The 20,114-nt window shown below is 43.2% G+C and overlaps 1 protein-coding gene across 1 annotated transcript in view; it reads left to right on the forward strand.

Annotated features, from left to right (window-relative positions):
• Nucleotides 1-516: 516 nt before the first annotated feature.
• Nucleotides 517-20,114, forward strand: part of SLC1A1 (solute carrier family 1 member 1) — a 157,357-nt gene continuing 137,759 nt past the window's right edge. The window contains exon 1 of the mRNA XM_033925502.1: nt 517-855. Within this exon, the coding sequence (XP_033781393.1) occupies nt 765-855 (91 nt within the window). The 5' untranslated portion in view covers nt 517-764. The remainder of the gene's footprint in view (nt 856-20,114) is intronic.

Below are 20,114 nucleotides of genomic sequence, written 5' to 3' on the forward strand. Positions count from 1 at the left end.
AGCTGTGGAATGTCTGCAAGTTACAGGGGACAACAGAGATATCAAATATAGCACAGATGCAACAAGGACAGCAGTAGCTATTCTCATTCATTCCCCATGCCTTGTCCTTCAGCTGGCAAGAGCAGCCTCTGCTGCTTCCTCATTTGATAATTGTCCAGTACAGCCTATATATATGGCCCAATTTATAGTTTTATATTAGGATGGGGGGGCCTTAAACTTCTGGCTTGCTTAAAGCTCACCAAAGCCTTATCATGGATGGCATATGGAGTTTCAGTAAAACACCAAACACGATACTAAAGAGGGGCAAACCCTTAGAATCGTCTAACCTTAAAGATGCTAACTGAATGTTCACCGTCCACCTGCTCATTCAATCACTTAGCAACCAATTGCTGCTTCCTCCTACAGCACTCCCCGCATAATTTATCTCACGGAGCAGCCAATAGATGGAAAGTTCACATCACCCATCCGTCGCCAACCAATCCTGACGTGGATCTCAGTGCTTGCAAAGAAGGAGAACCGCGCGGCTGAATGACAGCTGAGCCCCGCGCGAGATGAGAGGGCGAGGCCGGAGCCAGAGAGGAGGAGGAGGGGGCGTGCCGAGAGCGCGAGGTTTAGGTCACTGGCCGCAGCTTTCCTCCTGTTATTCCCTGACAGACAACTGAGTACTATCGTGCCGCGTGCTCACCCAGCAGCGTTGCCTCCAGTCTCGCGCCACTCCTGACGCTGAACTGTTCCGTCTCTTCCTTCCAATATCGATCCTCAAAATGGGCAAGCAGGCGACGAGGGGATGCGACTGCAAGCGCTTCCTGCGGAACAACTGGCTGCTCATGAGCACAGTGATCGCCGTGGTTTTAGGTGAGCCGCTTCGCTCTCTTAATGCAAAGATGCTGAGCTGAACGTGGGCAGCCTCTGGAAATGATCGCTTAGTCCCATGCTTTGCTTTTCTAGATTTGTTCATTTATGTTCCGCTTTAAACAAAAGCAAATGGCTAGCAGTGCACCTCCCGCGGATACAGAGAGCGTTTCACAGTACTGTACTATATGAGTTGATTTAGGAAAAAAAAAAGACGGAGGTAGGGCATTAAATACGGATACGGGGGGGAAATTGAAAGAATCTTCAAAGGTAAACCAAAAATGACGTCATAAATAACCGTAAATGAAAACAAAACTAACTCCAAATTTCTACCAAATATTTCTGGAGCCGATCTCCTTGGAAACAGACATTTGCTGATATTTTCGGGGTGGTTTTTTTTTTTTTCTTCCATTGGAGATAGTGATTTCATAATATGAAACTCGTCTGTTGTGACCAAAGTGTTCTTTTGCAGTACCTAATCTCTATGGTGTAATAGATCATTATAGAGATGATGAGCAATTTATGACTGTAAGGAGCGCTTAGCATTTTCAGTAATATCTCTTCCCTAGATGTCACACTGGCCAAGTGTAAATTTTAATTTTCCTTCCTGGTGTATTAATCTTGGAGATGGTTTCTGCATTTTCTCATACTTAAGAGGGCATTTTAGGAGTATCTGCAAATTGGAAATAGCAACATGTAGACTGGTAAAAGGTGATTTTGGAAAGCTGCTATTTGCACATGTACATGGCTGGCAGGCTGATATTTCAAAGGAGCTTGGTTTTGTCAGGCCAAAATGTGCATGTCTGTTTCTCATTTTACAATGGATACACTTAAATTTAAAAATCTCCCAGCTCTGAGGCACCCATAGGTTTCATAGAAGTGCTTGTTTCAGCAATGTGTTTACACAAGGGATTAAAGGGGTAATTTTCTTTAATCCCTCATTTTTATTTTTGCCTCAAAAGTATTAGTAAAAAGAAAAAAATTGTGGCGTCACTAGTTAATTAGAGACACTCAAAAGTATAGATGTTTGAAAGCAGACCACTATTAGTGATGACTCTTATAAAGAGTACATAGAAGTTACAAAATCACCCCTTCCACATGTAATTGCCAGCATTTATATGTAGAAGCTGCAGTGATGCAAGTCATGTTTTTCTACCTTTATTTGTGTAAAATCGCTACTCCTGCTATACATGCTGGCAGATGTACAGGTATTTGCTACCATCCTTATACTTATTTTAGCCCCTATGCAAGTTGATACTTCATATTTCTCAAAGAGCTGTTTTAACCTAAAAAAAAAATTCTAAAGAGATAAGAGCCATAACACAGAAATGTATCCAGGGGAAGAGCAGCAGCCTTCTGTTGCACAGAATCCATTGCTTTCTTTGCATCCCGGTTTTCCCACTGTCACCTTCCATTTTATTAAGTGCAGGGGCGACTTTCATCAAACTGAACCTATTTGTCATTTTCTCAACTTCTACTCATCATCATATTTTGTATAAAAGAATAAGTAGATAAATAAATGAATAGTACGGGTAAATCTTTTTTGCTTCTGGCTTCCTGATTTTTGTTTTTTCTTTGATCCTCCTGATGCCAGAGGAGCTTCTTGGCTGATTTGTCCTCAGTGATTCATCCCTGAGATCACCCTTAATTCTAGGTTGTGAAACTTTGCTCAAGAGCTGAATCTCGGTCCTGTATTGCACTCCCCTGCTTACCCACTCATTGTTTTCATTGCAGTGTCGGAAGCTTAAAAAGAGCGCTTTGATATTATTTGAAATGTAGCTGATGGAATTTGGTGGTGGACGTTTGCCAGCCATTTATTATCACACTGTTGTGCCTTCCTTTAGAATGAAAATATGCTTGATTTTTAATCTTGAGTACAGTAAATAAATGTATGGCTGAAGGCACAGGTGTGAGTGAACTCTCAGGGACCGGTGTCCTTATATAAATTGACCAGATGTCCCAAGTAAAATGAGACTAAAGTTAAGGAGAAAAAAAAAAGGAACATAGAGCTCATTTTCCCAGACTGGTCATATACCCCCCAATTCTATAAATGGTATCCAGTTAGGCACACATTTTGGCATGCAGTTATAGAATAGGGCCAGTTACACATGTAACACAATTAACGGGCACTAAATTGGCAAATAATTGCTTATAAATACCGATAATTGGCATTAACAAGGACTAATTGGTGCTATTGCTCATGTCATACACTTATGCCATAACTCAGTGTATCACAAACTGTGTACTGCGGCGATATTTCGGGTGTGCTGTGAGAAGCTTGTTGTGTAGGCGAGTCAGCCAGCACCTCTCCTCCTCACCGGCACCTCTCCTTCTCGCAGGCGCCTCTCTTGCTCTCCGCACCTCCCCACCAGCGCACTCATTTTAGGGTTAACAAGCTCAGGGCCCAGTCTAGAGGGCCTCTGCGCATGCGTGAATGTAGTGATGACATCACACATGCGTGTGACATCATCGCATCGATGTCTGCGCATTTGCGGGGACCCTCCAGCCGCAGCCCAAAGTTTAGTGTGCCACGGCTTAGAGAAGTTTGAGAGACATTGCCCTAACTTTTTCATGTGCAGATGCAAAGAGGTATTTACATAGGAGTGGCATGGTATGTCAGGGGAATTCTGACTATTCTTGTTCGCACTTTAAGCAATAGTTGCTTCTGTGCTCCCAACTGCTGCATTTAGGTGCCACTGTTTACGCCAACTGTAGACATGGCTAAAGCTTGACACATAACTTGGACTTACACAAGTATTCTATAACAGATGTGGCATGAAATTCTGCTGTTACAGAAAATTAGCATAGCACCCAGTCTTTTTGGCATCTGATTCTTAGCCACCTATTTCAAATTTATCCCATGTTGTAAAATCTGTTCTACTATAGGTTTATCTATCTAACTTTATTCTTGAAAAAAGAATGAGGCGATTATAAAGAGATCTGTAGAGTGCAGTACACACAATTTGTTTTCCTCATAGTTGTGAAAAAAGGTTGGCCCTGGTTCTTCTCATGGTTATCAAACAGAAATCAAAGGGTGGGTTAAATGGCCATTTTTCTTAATGGAGGAGGGTAAATAGTGGTGTGCCACAGGGAACTGTACTGGGACCGGTGCTCATGATCTGGATATTGGAATTACGAGTGATGTGATTAAATTTGCAGATGACACTAAACTGTTCAAAGTTGTTAAAATGCATGCGGACTGTGAAAAATTGCAGGAAGATCTTAGGAAATTGAAAGACTAGTTATCTAAAAGGCAGATGAAATTTAATTTGAACAGATGTAAAGTGATGCACATTGGGAAGAATAATCCAAATCATAGTTACTGGATGCTAGGGTCCACCTTGGGGGTCAGAGCTGAAGAAAAAGATCTGGGTATCATTGTAGACAACACAATGACTCCTTCCTCCCAATGTTTGGCGTTGTCCATAAAAGCAAGCAAGATCCTAGGGATTATTAAAAAAGGGATGGCTTACAAGACTAAGAATGTTACAATGCCTCTGTATCGTTCAGTGGTGTGATCTCACCTTGAGTATTGTGTTCAGTTCTGGTATCCTTATCTCAAAAAAGATATAGCGACATTAGAAAAGGTTCAAAGAAAAGCAACCAAGATTATAAAGGGGATGGAACTCCTCTCATATTAAAAAGGTTAGGGCTCTTTAGCTTAGAAAAGAGATGGCTGATAGGAGATATGATTGAAGTCTACAAAATCCTGAGTGGTGAAGAATAGGTGCAAGTGGATCGATTTTTTACTGCATCAAGATTTACAAAGACTAGGGGACACCTGATGAAGTTACAGAGTAATACTTTTAAAACCAATAGGAGGAAATATTTTTTCACTTGAAGAATAGTTAAGCTCTCTAATGCATTGCCAGAGGATGTGGTGAGGATGGTTAATGTAGCTGGTTTTAAAAAAAGTTTGGACAAGTTCCTGGAGAAAAAGTCCATAGTCTACTGTTGAAACAAGCCACTGCTTGCCCTGGATCGGTGGAGTAGAATGCTGCTACTATTTTGGGTTTATGCCAGGTATTTGTGGCTTGGATTGGCCTCCGTGAAGATGGGATACTGGTCTGACCCAGTAAGGCTGTTCTTATGTTTTTAAAATGAATCTTTCTGTGCATTTCAGGCTTTTGAGCCCTTTTACCAAACAGCAAAAAAGTGGCCATAGTGTGCCCTTATGCAGATCTTTCTCGTACACAAGTCATTTTTACTGTTGGGGTAAATTGCCAGAATTTTCTTTTTTTATATATAATGGCATTTTACAACAGCGATAAAAATGGCCTTGGTGCGCGAGAAAGACCTGCATAAGGGCATATTAAAGCCATTTTTTTCGCTGTTTGGTAACATGCCTCCTGTGCAAAAAAAGAATTTTATTTTGTAGTATTTGGGTACCACACGCACATTCTAAAATTACTGCTAGATGCCTCAATGCACCATGCGTTGTGCCTTTTGCTGCTGCAGTAAGCACCCATTAGCGCTCGCCACAGATTTATAAATGGGTCTCTTTGTTATTTTAGGCCCTTGTTTGCTAAGCCGAGGTAGAGTCTTCTACTGTGGTCTGGAGCACAAAATGCTCTGATGCTCATAAGAATTCTATGATCATCAGGGCATTGAGCTCTCCAGGCCATGGTAGAAACCTCTATCGCGGCTTATTAAAAGATGGGGTTAATTTCTGCAGAGTTAAGGATTTCAGTGAAATTGTTATTTGCTATGAAAAATGATGTATGAATTTGTGTTATTTGAATTATATTATCCCTCTTTTTTTATCAAGCTGCGCTGCCGAGCAACGCAAGTTAAATGCCGAGCTGCCCACTCTATTCTTAAGGGTGGCTTGCCATTTAGCTCGTGCTGCTTGGCAGTGCAGCTTGATAAAAAGGGGGTATATCGGATGAGGTTATATGTTGATTGAAAATGTCTTTTAAAAGTAACATGCTTTAATCCTGGTGGCTAATGTGTAAAATCAAATTATATAAGTACAAAAATAATTATAATTTATTTAAATAAAACTTATTTTTAAGAACCTTGACAAAAATGGGCTATATTAAGTAAAGAGAGTAATTTTACATTTAGGGGGGAATACATCAAAGGGCGCCTACCACATTAACACGCGCTAAATGCTTAAGATGCTCATTATATCCTGCGGGCATCTTTAGCATTTTGCTAACACAATTATCACGTGCTAATGTGGTAGTGTCCTTTGATAAATTCCTCCCTTAATACATTTAAACATTTATATGACACAAGCTCATGGCACTTAGAGCTAGATTCACTAACCTTTTTTTGGGGGGGCGATCCATGGCCGATTCCCGCAGGCCCAACGAATTCTCAACACAAACAAATTCAAATTAGGGCGATCGGAGGAACGTCCCCCTCCGACCGCACAGATTGCGAGCGTGCGATCCAGACGCATGCGCAGACCATCTGCTTTCCCTGCAGATGGTCTGCACATGCGTTTTATGACTGTGTTTTAAAAAAAAATTGCTTGTTTGTTTTGTTTTTCTTACGCGCACCGACTCTCCTGCTCTCCCCTTCCAGCCAAGCCCTGCTCTTGCCGCCCAGACTCTCCTGCCACCTTCCTTGCAGTGCGAGCCTGCGGGTTTAAAGCGGGGGCTGCACTGTGGCATGCAGCCCCACTTTAAACCCACTGCAGGGAAGGCGGCAGAGAGTAGGAACTCGGAGCAGAGCTCAGGGCAGAGAGCAGAGCAGGGATAGGAGCCGCACGAGGAGGTTGAATGTGTTTATTTCCCCCCAGTGCTGCAAACCTTTCTTCCTACACAGATCAGGGCAAAGAGCAGGGCAGTGGAGCAGGAGAGTTGGCAGAGACGTGTGCGACTGGTCTCCAGCAGTCGCTTCTATTCATGATCGGCCAGCCCAATCGGTGTCCCAAATTTGTTTGGTGAATTGCGTCCCTGCCTACTTTGAATGTGTTTCCCCTCATTTGCATGCCCGGATTTGAAGCGGATTGCAGGAGAGGTTTGTGAGTCGGGCCGGAGGGAAATCTGGTCGCTAAGGGGTCCAAAACCGATCGGTACACAGTCGGTTTGTTTAGTGAATCTAGCCCTTAATCGACCTAAACAGCTTAAGGCCCCTTTTATCAAACTGCGTTAGAAGTTTTTGGGGTGAGCTAACGCGGTAAATGCATTAACGCTCTTAGAATTCCTGTGAGCGTTGGAGCACTTACCTTGCCTGCCCGCACTAAAAACCTCTAGCACAGCTTGCTAAAAAGAGGGGGCGCGTTATTGAGGTTTGAGATTTTGAAGACCCTTTATTCATTTCATCTGAAAAAGTAAATATTAAGGCATGAGTATTCTAGGACCAGTGTTTAGTTACTGTATAAGGTACCACAAGCCACTGTCATTTTTGCTTATTCAGACTTAAAACAACTACACTGCTGAAAGTTTTAGACTTCAATATGTGCAATCTCATAAAAATAAAACATCAGCCCTGTTGCCCAATGCCTTTTACAGTATTTAAAAATATTTCATGGCAGATTTTGATTTATATTGATATTTAGGGGGGGGAATTTATCACAGGGCGTTACCAACATTAGCATGTGCTAAATGCTAAAGATACCCATTATGTTCCTAAGGGCATATTTGGCACGCATTAATGTGGTGGCGCCCTTTGAATTCCTCCCTAAGGGGCTCATTTTCAAAGCACTTAGGGCTCCTTTTACTAAGCTGCGCTAGCGTTTTTAGTGCGTGCTAAAGATTAGCGCGCGCTAACCCCAGGCTACACAAAAAATACTAACGCCAGCTCTGTGGAGGCGTTAGCGTGTAGTGCGCGGCAATGTAGTGCGTGCTAAAACCGCTAGCGCAGCTTAGTAAAAGGAGCCCTTAATCACACAAAGTACCATCTACTTGGTGCAACTAACCCCGTCTTCTATGAAACTGCGATAGCAGTTTCTAGCGCAGAGAGCCGTGCTGAATGGCCCGCGCTGCTCCCGACGCTCATAGGACGCCCATTAACAAAATATTGCAAGTTATAATATGGTAATATTAATTCCTTTTGGTTTATGAAAGATTGGTATACATATCCAGGGGGGTGAGGGAGAGGGAGGGTGGGAGGTAGGATTTAATAATTGTATAGTATCTGATTGAATCAAAGTGCAGTTGGATATATTACTTGTTTGTTTAGCTGTTTGCACTATGTATTTGATTTTAAAATGAATAAAAAATTTATTAAAAAAAAAGAAACTGCTATCTCAGTTTCGTAGAAGAGGGGTACAAGTTTTCAAGTTTATTTAAAATTTAATGAAATCACTTTTTCATAAATTCAAAGCAATGTACAATGATAAAAAAACAGAAAAAAGGGGAGACGAACAATTTTGGAGAAAATACTGACTTACTGCTAAATGAGAGGAAGGTACAGGGGAGAACTACAATCAATATAGAACAAAAAAGGGATAAAACATAGGGGAACAACGTAGGTGGTGCTATGCCTTCGTAAGAGTCGATGTCTTACTAATATGGAGATGAATTATCCAAAAGCGTCCCTAAATAGGTAACTTTTTAATTTCCCTTTAAACTTATCAAGGGTTTTTTCCTTCCTTTGAAAATGAGCCCCTATATCTCTCTAAGATATTTTGTGGGGTTTTTGCTAGACTTTGCAGCCTTCAAATCATAACCCATGCTACCCCCCAGCCCCACTCGAACTACCCTCACTTAAAAAAACCCAAAAAACAAACTGGCTACACAATCCATGCCCCTCCCAAACAAACCTCTCTAAAATCAGTGCTCCCATAGACTTTTTTATAACTTCACTCACCCAAATGAGCAACTGCCAGGTACTATTATGAGGCCCTCGGTATGTTTATCGTAATCTCAAAAGTAAAATAAAAGTTTCTTGATCATATGTTTCTTTATTATTATTATTATTAAGACGTAGCCAAAAGGAAAGATTTCTAAACTATAAAGAGTTTTACCTCATGCAAAATTGTCATTTCTTTAATAAGACATTAACTATATTTTTCTGAGGCCCTCCAAGTACCGACAAATCCAAAATGTGGCCCTGCAAAGGGTTTGAGTTTGAGACCACTGAAATAGAGGGCTTCTTTTACAAAACCACACTAGCTGCCACTACGTGGTAAACACTTCGACGTACATTAATTCCCTATGGACGTTGGAGCAATTACTGCAGCAGCAGCCACTAGCACGGCTTTGTAAAATGGGGGGAGGGGGAGAGTGAAAAGAGGGGTTACATTTCCCACTGCTGCTTCTGTTGCCCTTTTGTCTTCTTAATTATACCTGCAAGAGTCCTTGCTCTTCCTGCACTGGTCTCTGCCAGCCCCCACCTTCCATTGGCTAATCAGCTCCTGTGGAGTGAATATCCCAGGGACTCTCATTTCACTAATGAACTTGAACCAGGAGGTTGCACCCCCAAGGTGAAGAGACCTTTTGGACAAATCCTGTGCATATGATTTTCTAGAGGGGAGGAAATCGTCAATAAATCAGTCTCCTAACATAGCATCTTTTCATAACTCTTTTGCGGCTTTATGTTGTCATTTTAATATTTGTGGTTCACTAATAACAAGAAAGGGGATGTATAATAAGGAATGATAACTGATTTGAAAAGGCGTGCGTATTAATCTGAAGAAAAGATCAGCAGACACAGGCCAGATTTCTAATGAGCTGCAGAGTTGTACTTTCAGGAATGCTGGGGCTCTGGAATGGTCATTGCTCTAGCCAACTGCATTTTCAATTGTAATGTTATTTAAGCTGTAAAAATAAAATGACAGGTGCGGGAGTTGATTAATTTTGTCCAATTGCAATCCTTGTTGCGGATCTGAATTTGTTGTCTGAGCCATCACCTGCTTCACTTTTCATGTAGTTTGGCAGCTTACCAAAGAGATAACAGCATAATTGATTTGCATCACCTAGTAAATTTGTCTCCTTTTTGGAGATAGCTGTAGGACATGTTTATATGACAGACTCCAAAGACAGATTAATTATGAATGGACGTGTACTGATTTATTAAATGTGAGAGTGCAAACTTCAGATGAGGACTGAAATCCCATCCTCGCTCATTCCACATGGAACCAGATTTGATCAAAATGTAACACACCATGAAGAGCAAAAAGGACAATTGAAATGGTTTAGGCTGGCAGAAAAACCAAAGGAGGTGCTTTATTAAGGAAGCACAATCTCATGCTGTTTTCTTCTTTTCAGTGTAGTATTTTAAATTGGAAAATATTTATCTGTTTCTGCTTTGGAATTCATTAAGCACCTTAATGAAGAGATTCGCCTAAGGCAGTGTACAACAGATGCAGTTTAACATAAAACTAACAATTTTAACAGCATGACCAAAAAAAAAATGACCAGGTAGGTACACCACCGATTTTCCAGAACCCCTGGTTCCAAACCCAGCAGTGGTCACCTTTAGAATACGCTGTAACCTCAGCACCTCTCCTCCTCTCCCTTCCCCCATACCTCTTTAAATCTTTGCATCTGCAAACTGCTGCTTGCACCAGCCTCAGCTGTCCCTCTAATGTCACTTCCTGGTTGCGCGATGTCCAGTATTAGTGCATTTCCATTGGAAGTTGGTTAAGATTCTGTATTGTAGGAGACCACATAAAAGAATGCCCAACACAGTCGTGTTTCCCTCTGCAGGGCTGCTTTAAGGGTGATATTTGTACTAATAATCATAAAACCATAAATCATGGTGTAATTTATGTTTTTATGTTTATTAGTACAAATATGTGATCTCCTACAATAAAGGGTCTCGACCGACTTCCAACATGTATGCACCTTCATCTTCCATTTTACTGGGGCAAGCAGTCCGCTTGCCCATCTGTTTTCTAGGGCAGTTATGCATTTCTAGGGCAGTTATGCATTGGTCTGGGAAGGGGTGGTATTCGGATGACCATGAAGTTAAGTTTAACTATCTGAGCTTCAGCAGGAGGTTGCACGAGGGGCCTGAAAAGTTAGCCAAAGGGGGCACAGGTCTGAAGGTTTGCCTAGGATGCCTAAAATGCTTGCACCAGCCCTGACTGGACATAGATTCAAACATCAAATAGCTTCCAAGTACTGTGATTTTGGCATTTGCCCTCATGTTCCTGTAGTTTTTATGTAAAGGAAGTACTGGTATCTCATCAATAACATCTCTAGCAAGGTAAAGAGGAACAAACTGTGTTTACGTAGACCTTTGATACTGATAACCATCTTAAAGAGAGGACTCTCACTGATCTCCTGGGGTTGTGTCAGCACTTTTACCTAATAACTTCTATCTGTGTTCTGAGAAAGGCCCAAAGTGGCTAAATAGAATGGTTTCACAGTCCTTGTGAGATTTGATTTTTCTGTGTTAATCTTGCTCCTGATGCAGCAAGAATGATAAGCAGGAGAAAAGCAGAATAAAACCACTGTGCTAAAGGATGATGCAGTGGGCATGTAAAACCTCCATGGAAACAACTGAATATTAAATTGCTCTCCAAATTAAAGAAACTGTGCGAAGATTTAGCATAATATTTTTACTCATCTTGTAGCTCTGAATCTTGCCTTGCCTTCATATGCTCTCCCAGTCCAGTCCAGTCCCTTCCTAGTATCAGATCCAAGGGACAATAGTCTAGGGCACTAGCCAAGGAAAGCTGGTAAACTTTGTCCTTGTATAAGATAGTTGTGGGCCTAAGTGGATACCGGACACTATCCCCATGCATACACTTGATGGCTACCATGGTACTGCATTTCTTCCTCCCCTCCTGGGGAAATATTTTTCTCCAGAACCGGGAAGCCATCATGGATTGCTCCGTCCTGGTATCTATCAGGTCAGGGGTCGCCTGACCTCCTACTGAGACCAGGGCTGTGTATGCGCCTGTAGTATCACTATCAGAGCCAATGGATACCACAAAATCTTTTTTTTTTTCTTTGCAGTATCTCTAGGTATGATCCTTCTTACCACACCTAAAACACTGGGTTAGGGTTAGTTAGTGTTCGGAGCTGTGGCCATCTTGTGAGGAGGATCTCTAGAGCTAGGGTTCCTATCCTCCCTAGACTGTCCTTTCACTGGCTAAACCTTGAAAGGGGAATCAGTTTTTTCACCTCCCTCAGAACCCTGGGGATCTAGGTATGCCTCCACTACCTCAAAAACCTGGAATAGGTTTTGACAGCCTTGACTTCTGATCCAACCTCTCAAGCACTTAGGAATGCTCAAGCAGCTATTCCTTTAAGATCTCAGCAAAGAGTGCTCTTGGATCAGTGAGGTGAAGTTGTAACCACCTTTCATCCAGCTTGGTCAGCCTCTGTGACAGAGCTTTGGACCTTTCCTTCTCCAACATGTGTGTGGCCCTAAATTTCTGTCTGTAGTGTTCACAAGTAAATCCCAAATAGTCCAAAATGTGGGCCTTCAGTAGGGTGTAATTTCTAGCTTGTTGAGACTTGGGGTCTGGAAAATAGCCAGTCTCTCCAGACAAGCAAAGATTGGCCACCCACTGTTCGGGTGGCCAACCTACTGCAGTTGCTATTCGCTGGAAAGAGTTTAGAAAATCATCCAGTGTATCTCCGGGTGCAATCTTGCATAAATTCAACATTGCCAAGGAATTGTGTCCTACCAGATGCTGTGTGGCTGAGTCTGGTACCACCTGGACAACTGGGACGGATGGTTTCTGTAGCAGTTGAGCCAAAACTTCAATTTGTTCACCCATGGCCATAAGTATCTTGTCATGCTGACACTGCGTAGTCTCTTGACTACCACACCACAGGTCCTGGTTAGTTTTAAGGATCTAGGTCCTCGTTCTGCTTTTTTCGCTCTGTGACCAGCATTGCAATCAGTTGTTGGGGATCCATCTTAGCCACCTGGATGGAAATAAAATAAAGAAACACCACCCAAGTGCGGTATCCCATGCAGAGCACTTTCACTCGCTTCCTAAGTAGGCCCGCCATCTCCCTGAACCAGATAGCACTAGTATCCTCACCAGTCCCCCATTTAGGTACTCTTATTGGAGGTATTGATGAGTCTGCACCTGTGTGCTGGGTTCAAGGCCCTGTGTTCTGGCTGGTCTGGTTCTTGCCAGTCCGGCTCCAGTAAAGTCCCTCCTGTCTGGTTCGTCAGCTCACTCTGTCCGGGCAGGTCCTCCAGCAAACTAGTCCAGATGAGAACATCCAACGATGAACCAGGAAACAACAAAGCAAAGAGTCCAACCCCAGTTGGTTTTAATGACAGTCCCAAAAGAAAAAGCAAAAAAAAACACAGCAAAACTTTTTTTTTTCTCAGTGCTCACAACCACCTGTAGGGGACCCCAGATCTCACTCCTGACACCATTTGTTATCCTCCAGGCTGCGGTTCAACTGGCTACTTAGCCTGGATGGGTTGCATTGACAATTCTGGCATGCTCCTTGATATAGACTCTATATCAAGGAGCATGCCAGGATTGTCAATGCTGGAGTTTTTGCTTTTCCTTTTGAATTTTGGCTTGTTTTTGCCTTTGGTATTTCAAAAGAGAGAGAAATAAAGGGGCCCGGTGACGAGAACAGGACTAAGGCTGTTACAGTGCGGGTACCTAATAAAGCATGGCAGCCGGCCTGCTTTTGTTGGAACTGTACAAATCTAATTAACAAGGATATTTCTGTGACCAGGAAGTATCCTGAGATATATGGGTTTTTTTGTTTTTGCCTGACAAATGTTCCTTGTTTGTGGAGAACTGTAGTCAAGAAGGGCGCCATGACTGTGACCTTAATGAGCAAAACTCTGAAGTACACTTGATCGCAAGTGTGCGTTGACCACCCTATGGGGCTCCCTCTATATTATAGAGGGAGCCCCACAGGGTGGTCAACTCACACACGAGATCAAGTGTACTTCAGAGTATTGCTTACTGAAGGCATTCACCAAAAAGGATTATTTTAAAATAAAAACAACTTTTACCTTTATTTCTACAACAACAACAAAATATTCAGGCAAGCGCCTGGTTTACCACAGTCAAGGTGCCCTTCTTGACTACAGTTCTCCACAAACAAGGAATATTTGTCAGGCAAAAACACAAAAAACATATATCTCAGGATACTTCCTGGTCACAGTAATATCCTTGTTAATTAGTTTTGTACAGTTCCAACAAAAGCAGGCCGGCTGCCATGCTTTATTAGGTACCCGTGCTTTATTTCTCTCTCTCTTTTGAAATACCAAAGGCAAAAACAAGCCAAAATTCAAAAGGAAAAGCAAAAAACTCCAGCATATTAGAGTTCACAAATCCTGCCTTGTATCTTACAGGCAAGTTCTATCTCCAGAGGGCTGACTGGGGAAGAATTGCTGAATTCAAACTTTTCAAACTTTGTATTTCAAAAGCAACCCACAAAAATCCCAGTCCAGATCTCAGTGAATTCCCCAGAGCAATTTCAAACCCCTAACTGGCAGGAGGAAGAACACAGACCTTCTCAGCTCTGTCTTACAACCAGATTTACTGGTACTCTAGCTCTGAAGCTACTGCTGTAACTTCCCAACAAACAATTTTAAAAAAACCTATTTAAGCAGTACTTTCTTCATAGCACCAAAAATAGGAAAACAAACAGTCATTGGCATGATATGGTTAAGTTCACATCCATAGGCTCAGGTACCTCAAACTCTGGTGTAGAGACCTCCATGTAGCAGGACTCCACTGGGCTTGGTTGCTCTGCCTCTTGCCACTCCATAGCTTCTTCCTTTTGCTCCTGCTTGGCTTGGAGAGCCTTCCAAAGACGCTCCTCCTGGGCTGCCCTCTCCTGAGTGTTTGAGCTAGCTTTAGGTTTGCTCCACCCAAACCTGCCTGAGAAAGGAGCAAGCTTTGGCACTCTCTGGCTCCCTCTCTGACTATTTGAGGCACTTTCTTTCCTTTTAGTGACAGGGAAGTATTTTGGTTTTTGCTCAGTATAGGCAGCTCTGGGTTCTGTCAATTTTAAACCTCCATGTGGGAGACACTTCCTACCTTTGGGTAGCACTGCTACATAAGAACATAAGAACATAAGCAATGCCTCTGCTGGGTCAGATCTGAGGTCCATCGTGCCCAGCAGTCCGCTCATGCGGCAGCCCAACAGGTCCAGGACCTGTGCAGTAATCCTCTATCTATACTCCTCTATCCCCTTTTCCAGCAGGAAATTGTCCAATCCTTTCTTGAATCCCAGTACCGTACTCTGCCCTATTACGCTCTCTGGAAGCATATTCCAGGTGTCCACCACACGTTGGGTAAAGAAGAACTTCCTAGCATTCGTTTTGAATCTGTCCCCTTTCAACTTTTCTGAATGCCCTCTTGTTCTTTTATTATTTGAAAGTTTGAAGAATCTGTCCCTCTCTACTCTTTCTATGCCCTTCATGATCTTATAAGTCTCTATCATATCCCCTCTAAGTCTCCTCTTCTCCAGGGAAAAGAGACCCAGTTTCTCCAATCTCTCAGCGTATAGAAGGTTTTCCATCCCCTTTATCAGACGCTTCGCTCTCCTCTGAACCCTCTCAAGTAACGCCATGTCCTTCTTAAGGTACGGCGACCAATATTGAACGCAGTACTCCAGATTTCTTGTATTGATTATGCCTTTCTCTATGCAGTCTAGCATCTTTCTGGACTGTCTTATCACATTGTTTCATCACTTTGAGATCCTGAGGCACTAACACTTAGAGGTTCCTTTCCTTTTCTTTGCATATCATTCTCTTACCTCCTCTCTTCTATACAGCTTGATTTCTGCACCCAAAATGCATCATTCTGCATTTCTTTGCATTAAAGCTTTTAACCATCAAGCTTTATCCCTTGCTTCTTCTCGTAATCTTTTGTAGATCACTTCTCCTGGCGTCTGCTTCCACCAAGTTGTCCAATCTATGTTATCCACTTCTTTGGAGAACCATCGTAGTTTCTCTTTTCCTGTTATTTTTATTTAGTTTCCTTACATAAAAATCCGTTGCCCTTTTTGAAGGCTTAATTATTTTAAGTAATTCAGGAAATTGTAGGCTGGATCCTTTTCTGTGCCCCTTGCATACATTTCACTAATGATCATAGTAAAAATATTTAAAGAAAGCCAATAAGGGAAGGTAGTTTTATGAAAATGAGAAATATAGCCATAATGAGGAGTGAACAGGTTGTCATCTCCCCCAAAAAAATATCCAAAATATGAGAAATGTGGAAATAAAAAACATAGGCCTTGGAAAAGAGAAAACAAAAGAAGCAAAAAAAAAATATATATATATATATTTTTGATATTTTGAAGTTTTGATCTATTTCTGTTGCTTAATTTTTGTTGTTATTGTTATCTTTGGCTCCTTTGCATTACCAGCTCAATTGGAATTGCCCTCATTAGGGCTCTGGCATGGGCCTTCCTTTGTAACTATAGTAGACTTTGCTAAGCAGAACTCAAGCAACCAGAACTCTCAAGCAGTCAGAAAAAAAATTTAAATTATAATACTTCAAATAAAAATGAAAATAGAATAAATTTCTCGTGGAGATTTAAGTGTAAACTTGATACGTCACATCTGAGTACATCCATGCTTTGCCTACCACATGTCCAGTAGTTTGTCTGGAACAGTTTATGGTATGGCATACTATGGGGTTTAGTATTAGTTAGACCTGTTTTTAATAATAACTCTCAAGCAACCAGAAACTACATTTATCTGACATCTATCAATCAGCAGGGTGCCGGTTAACTGAGAGTCTACTGTACCTGTGTTTTATTTCCCATTCCTTTACAGTGAGAGTATTCAGCTAAGGGTTCACATTTTTGTGGAATTTGGCTATTGTGGACCCTGATTCTAGACAGAGGCTGACATTTGTTCCCTCATGCTTTCTCCAGAAAGCCCAGGGAGTACAGCCTTGTCTAGGTCATCCTCCAGCCAATCCGGTACAACTGCAAATTTATATTATCTAGAGAAATGGCTTACCAATGACTTCCAGTTTCTCATTGTTTAAAAAAACTGTTTTCAGTCAGGTTTGTCAGCATTTAACTTATTCCTATATTCAACGGCATTACTAATTTAACTAGTGCGCTGAGAATATGTGTGATCAGTGAGTACATTGGTGACTGTGCTGGCGACTATCTGTTTAAAGGTAGAACTGTCATTTTAGGTGTGTAGCTATCAATGTAGGCTACCATTAAGATGTGTCAACTTACTACTAACTCGTACTATTTTAGTACAGGTCTATTTTATGCAGTGAGATCATTACTAATAGCTGGGGTTAACAGTAAAATAACTTCTTTCCTTCCTTAGTGGCCTAATTTTAAACACATTATTGTATATTATCTCCTAATGCTGTCCTTTTCTTATACCAATAAAAGTTGGCCATTTAGTAGAGCACAGTTCTTCAACCGCCGGTCCGCGGACCGGTGTAGGTCCGGAAAAAAATCTTGCCGGTCTGCGAAGGATTCAGGACCCCGCCGCAGCAAAAGGTGCCGGCGTCAGCTGACGTGCAACTTCCTGTTGCCGTCGCTATGCCGGCACTCCTGCCTGCCACCACCGACTCCTGCCGCGTATGTCTCCACACCCCCAGAAAAGCAGCGGCAGGTCTGTGTGCTTTTAACTTCGGCACACAGCTGCTCCTAGGCAGTATTTTAGCGCGGTTTCATGAGGCAGCCTCGGGTCCTTTGGTAGGCCGGCCCACATCGCATCATCGAAGCGGGCCGGCCTACCAAAGGCCCCAAGGCTGCATCATGAAACCGCGCTTAAATACTGCTTAGGGGCAGCTGTGTGCCGAAGTTAAAAGCACACAGAGCTGCCGCTAGCCTACATCGAGGAAACATTTGCTGGAGAGGGAAGGAGTAGAGGTGCTCCTAGACAAGGGAGGGGAAGGGGCTATTGCTCGCAGGGGAGAAGGGAAAGTGAAGGGATGAGAGTTACTGTTGGATAAGGGGAGGAAAAAAGGGAGAAGGTACTGCTAGAACATTGGAAGGAAACAGCTGGTAGGGAGATTAGAGGAGGGGAAGGAGTCAGGATGGAATGGAGAGATCAGATGAGGGAAAGGGGAGAGACAGAGGAATGACAAGGTAGAGAGAGATTGATGCTGGGAAGGGGGGTCAGATGAAAAATAAGGAAAGAGGGACAAAGATGCTAGATCTGGTGTAGGAGAGAAGGGCATAGAAAGAACACAGATACCATATGGGAGGGGTAGGGGTAGAGGGCAGACAGTGGATGGAAGAGGCAGATGCTGGGTTGAAGAGACAGAGGGCAGACGCTGGGTGGAAGAGAGTGAAAAGACGATGAAAGCAGAAACCAGAGACGACAAAAGGTAGAAAAAAATAATTTTATTTCTATCTTGTGATTAGAATATATCAGATTTAAAATATGTATCCTGCTAGAGCTGATGTTAGACATAACTGGAGAGTGCAAAGCCCAGGCAGTGCGTCTTTAGCTTCCAGCTGGCTTAGGGCTTTCTCTGACCAGGAGGCAGTTGCCCTAGTTGCACTCCCCCTAACACCATTCCTGCCATGTGTGACTGTGGTATTCTGTTAGCATGATATTTGTGTAGCATTCTGTAATAATTTGGCTTATTCAGTTTTCTTGATAGTAGAGGGGATATATGTGTAGGGGAGGGGAGACGGGGGTTTTGTTGATCCTTGCCCTGTATTATTTATATTTATAAAATGACAATTGTACAGAATATTGTTTCTTTTTATACTTTAATAAAATATGTTCAGTATAAAATCATAACTATTTGAGGCTTGTGCGGATGGGATTAGATGGTTAACGGGACCGAGCTCGCAAGGACAGGGCGGCAATGGGGTTTTTAAAAATTTCAGTCTTATTAGTTTGCCGGTCCACAAAATAATTATTTTATTTCCGCCGGTCCATAGGTGTAAAAAGGTTGAAGAACACTGTAGTAGAGTATTCTGCTCAATGTTATCCATATATAGGCCCAAATTCACTAAGCAAACCGATTGTGTACCGATCGGTTTGTAAGCCCTTTGCGACCAAATTTTACTCCAACCCCATTCACTAAAGCCTGTAGCAATCCGATCCTGACCCTCCCATGCAAATTAGCAAAACCTCATGTAAAATAGCCAAGCGATTGATTCACTAACAATTGCTTGGCTATTTTGAGTCGGGTTTTACTACTGACAAAACCGACTGCTCAGACTTGTCGGTAACTGAGTTACTGTCAGGTCTGCAGGTTTTTTGACAGGCCTGCCTGTCTTTTTTATTCATTTTTTTCCATGGCACAGATATTTTGTGTATGTTACACACGCAAAATATCTGCCCCATAAAAAAATTAATAAAAGACAAGCAGGACTGTCAAAAAAATGTGCCCCCCACACACAAATACACCCCCACCCAGAGAAAAAAGCAGGAGGGATGCCAACTCCCTCCTGCCATCCGCATTAAAAAAAAAAAAAATAATAAAAATGCTGCATGCAGCACGGCCCTCGCCCTCCCCACTGACCGGCACGGCTCACCCCCGGCACCAAAAAGTTGGGAGCAGGAGGAGTGCTCAGTCCCTCCTGCTCCTAGACCTCCCATCCCCGGACTACCCCTGGTTGGACCAGGTGGTCGGGCCTGGCCCACCTACCCCATGACCTTTCAAATAGTTGGGAGCAGGAAGGGTGCCCAGTTCCTCCTGCTCCTTGCGATAAGGCTCCCTCATCTTTGGGAGCAGGAGGGTTGCCCAGACCCTCCTGCTATGCTACTCTTAGGGAGCAGGAGGAAAGTCCTCCTGCTCCTGCTGCTCTGGCTGGCTGCCGCCCAATAGCGGCCTTAGGCCACACTCTGGCGCATCATCTGATGCACAGGGAGAGGCCTAAGGCATTGATTGGCTGAGGCAACTCAGGCTCCTCCCAGGCTCCTTCCAGGGAGGATCCTGAGGCGCCTCAGCCACTCAGTGCCTTAGGCCCCTCCCCGTGCATCAGATGATGCACCGGGGCAGGGCCTAAGGCCGCTATTAGGTGGTGGCCGGCTGGAGTAGCAGGAGCAGGAGGACTTTCCTCCTGCTCCCGAAGAGTGGCGTAGCAGGAGGGTCTGGGCACCCCTCCTGCTCCCGAAGATGAGGGAGCCTTATCGCAAGGAGCAGGAGGGACTGGGCACCCCTCCTGCTCCCAACTAATTGAAAGGTACCGGGATGGGTGGGCCGGGCCCAACCTCCTGGGAAGACCAAGGGTGGGAGGCCTAGGAGTAGGAGGGACTGAGCACCTCTCCTGCTCCCAACTTTTTGGTGCCGGGGGTGGGCCGTGCCGTCAGGGGGGAGGGCAAAGGATGTGCCGGTCGGGGATTGGGGTGTGAGTGCCGTGCTGCATGCAGCATTTTTTTTTTTTTTTTTAAACGCTGATGGCAGGAGGGAGTTGTCATCCCTCTTGCTTTTTTCTTTGGGGGGAGGGGGCGCGGCAGAGCAGAGCAGGGTA

This window comes from Geotrypetes seraphini, chromosome 1 (assembly GCF_902459505.1).
Source record: "Geotrypetes seraphini chromosome 1, aGeoSer1.1, whole genome shotgun sequence".
NCBI classification, from domain to species: domain Eukaryota; kingdom Metazoa; phylum Chordata; class Amphibia; order Gymnophiona; family Dermophiidae; genus Geotrypetes; species Geotrypetes seraphini.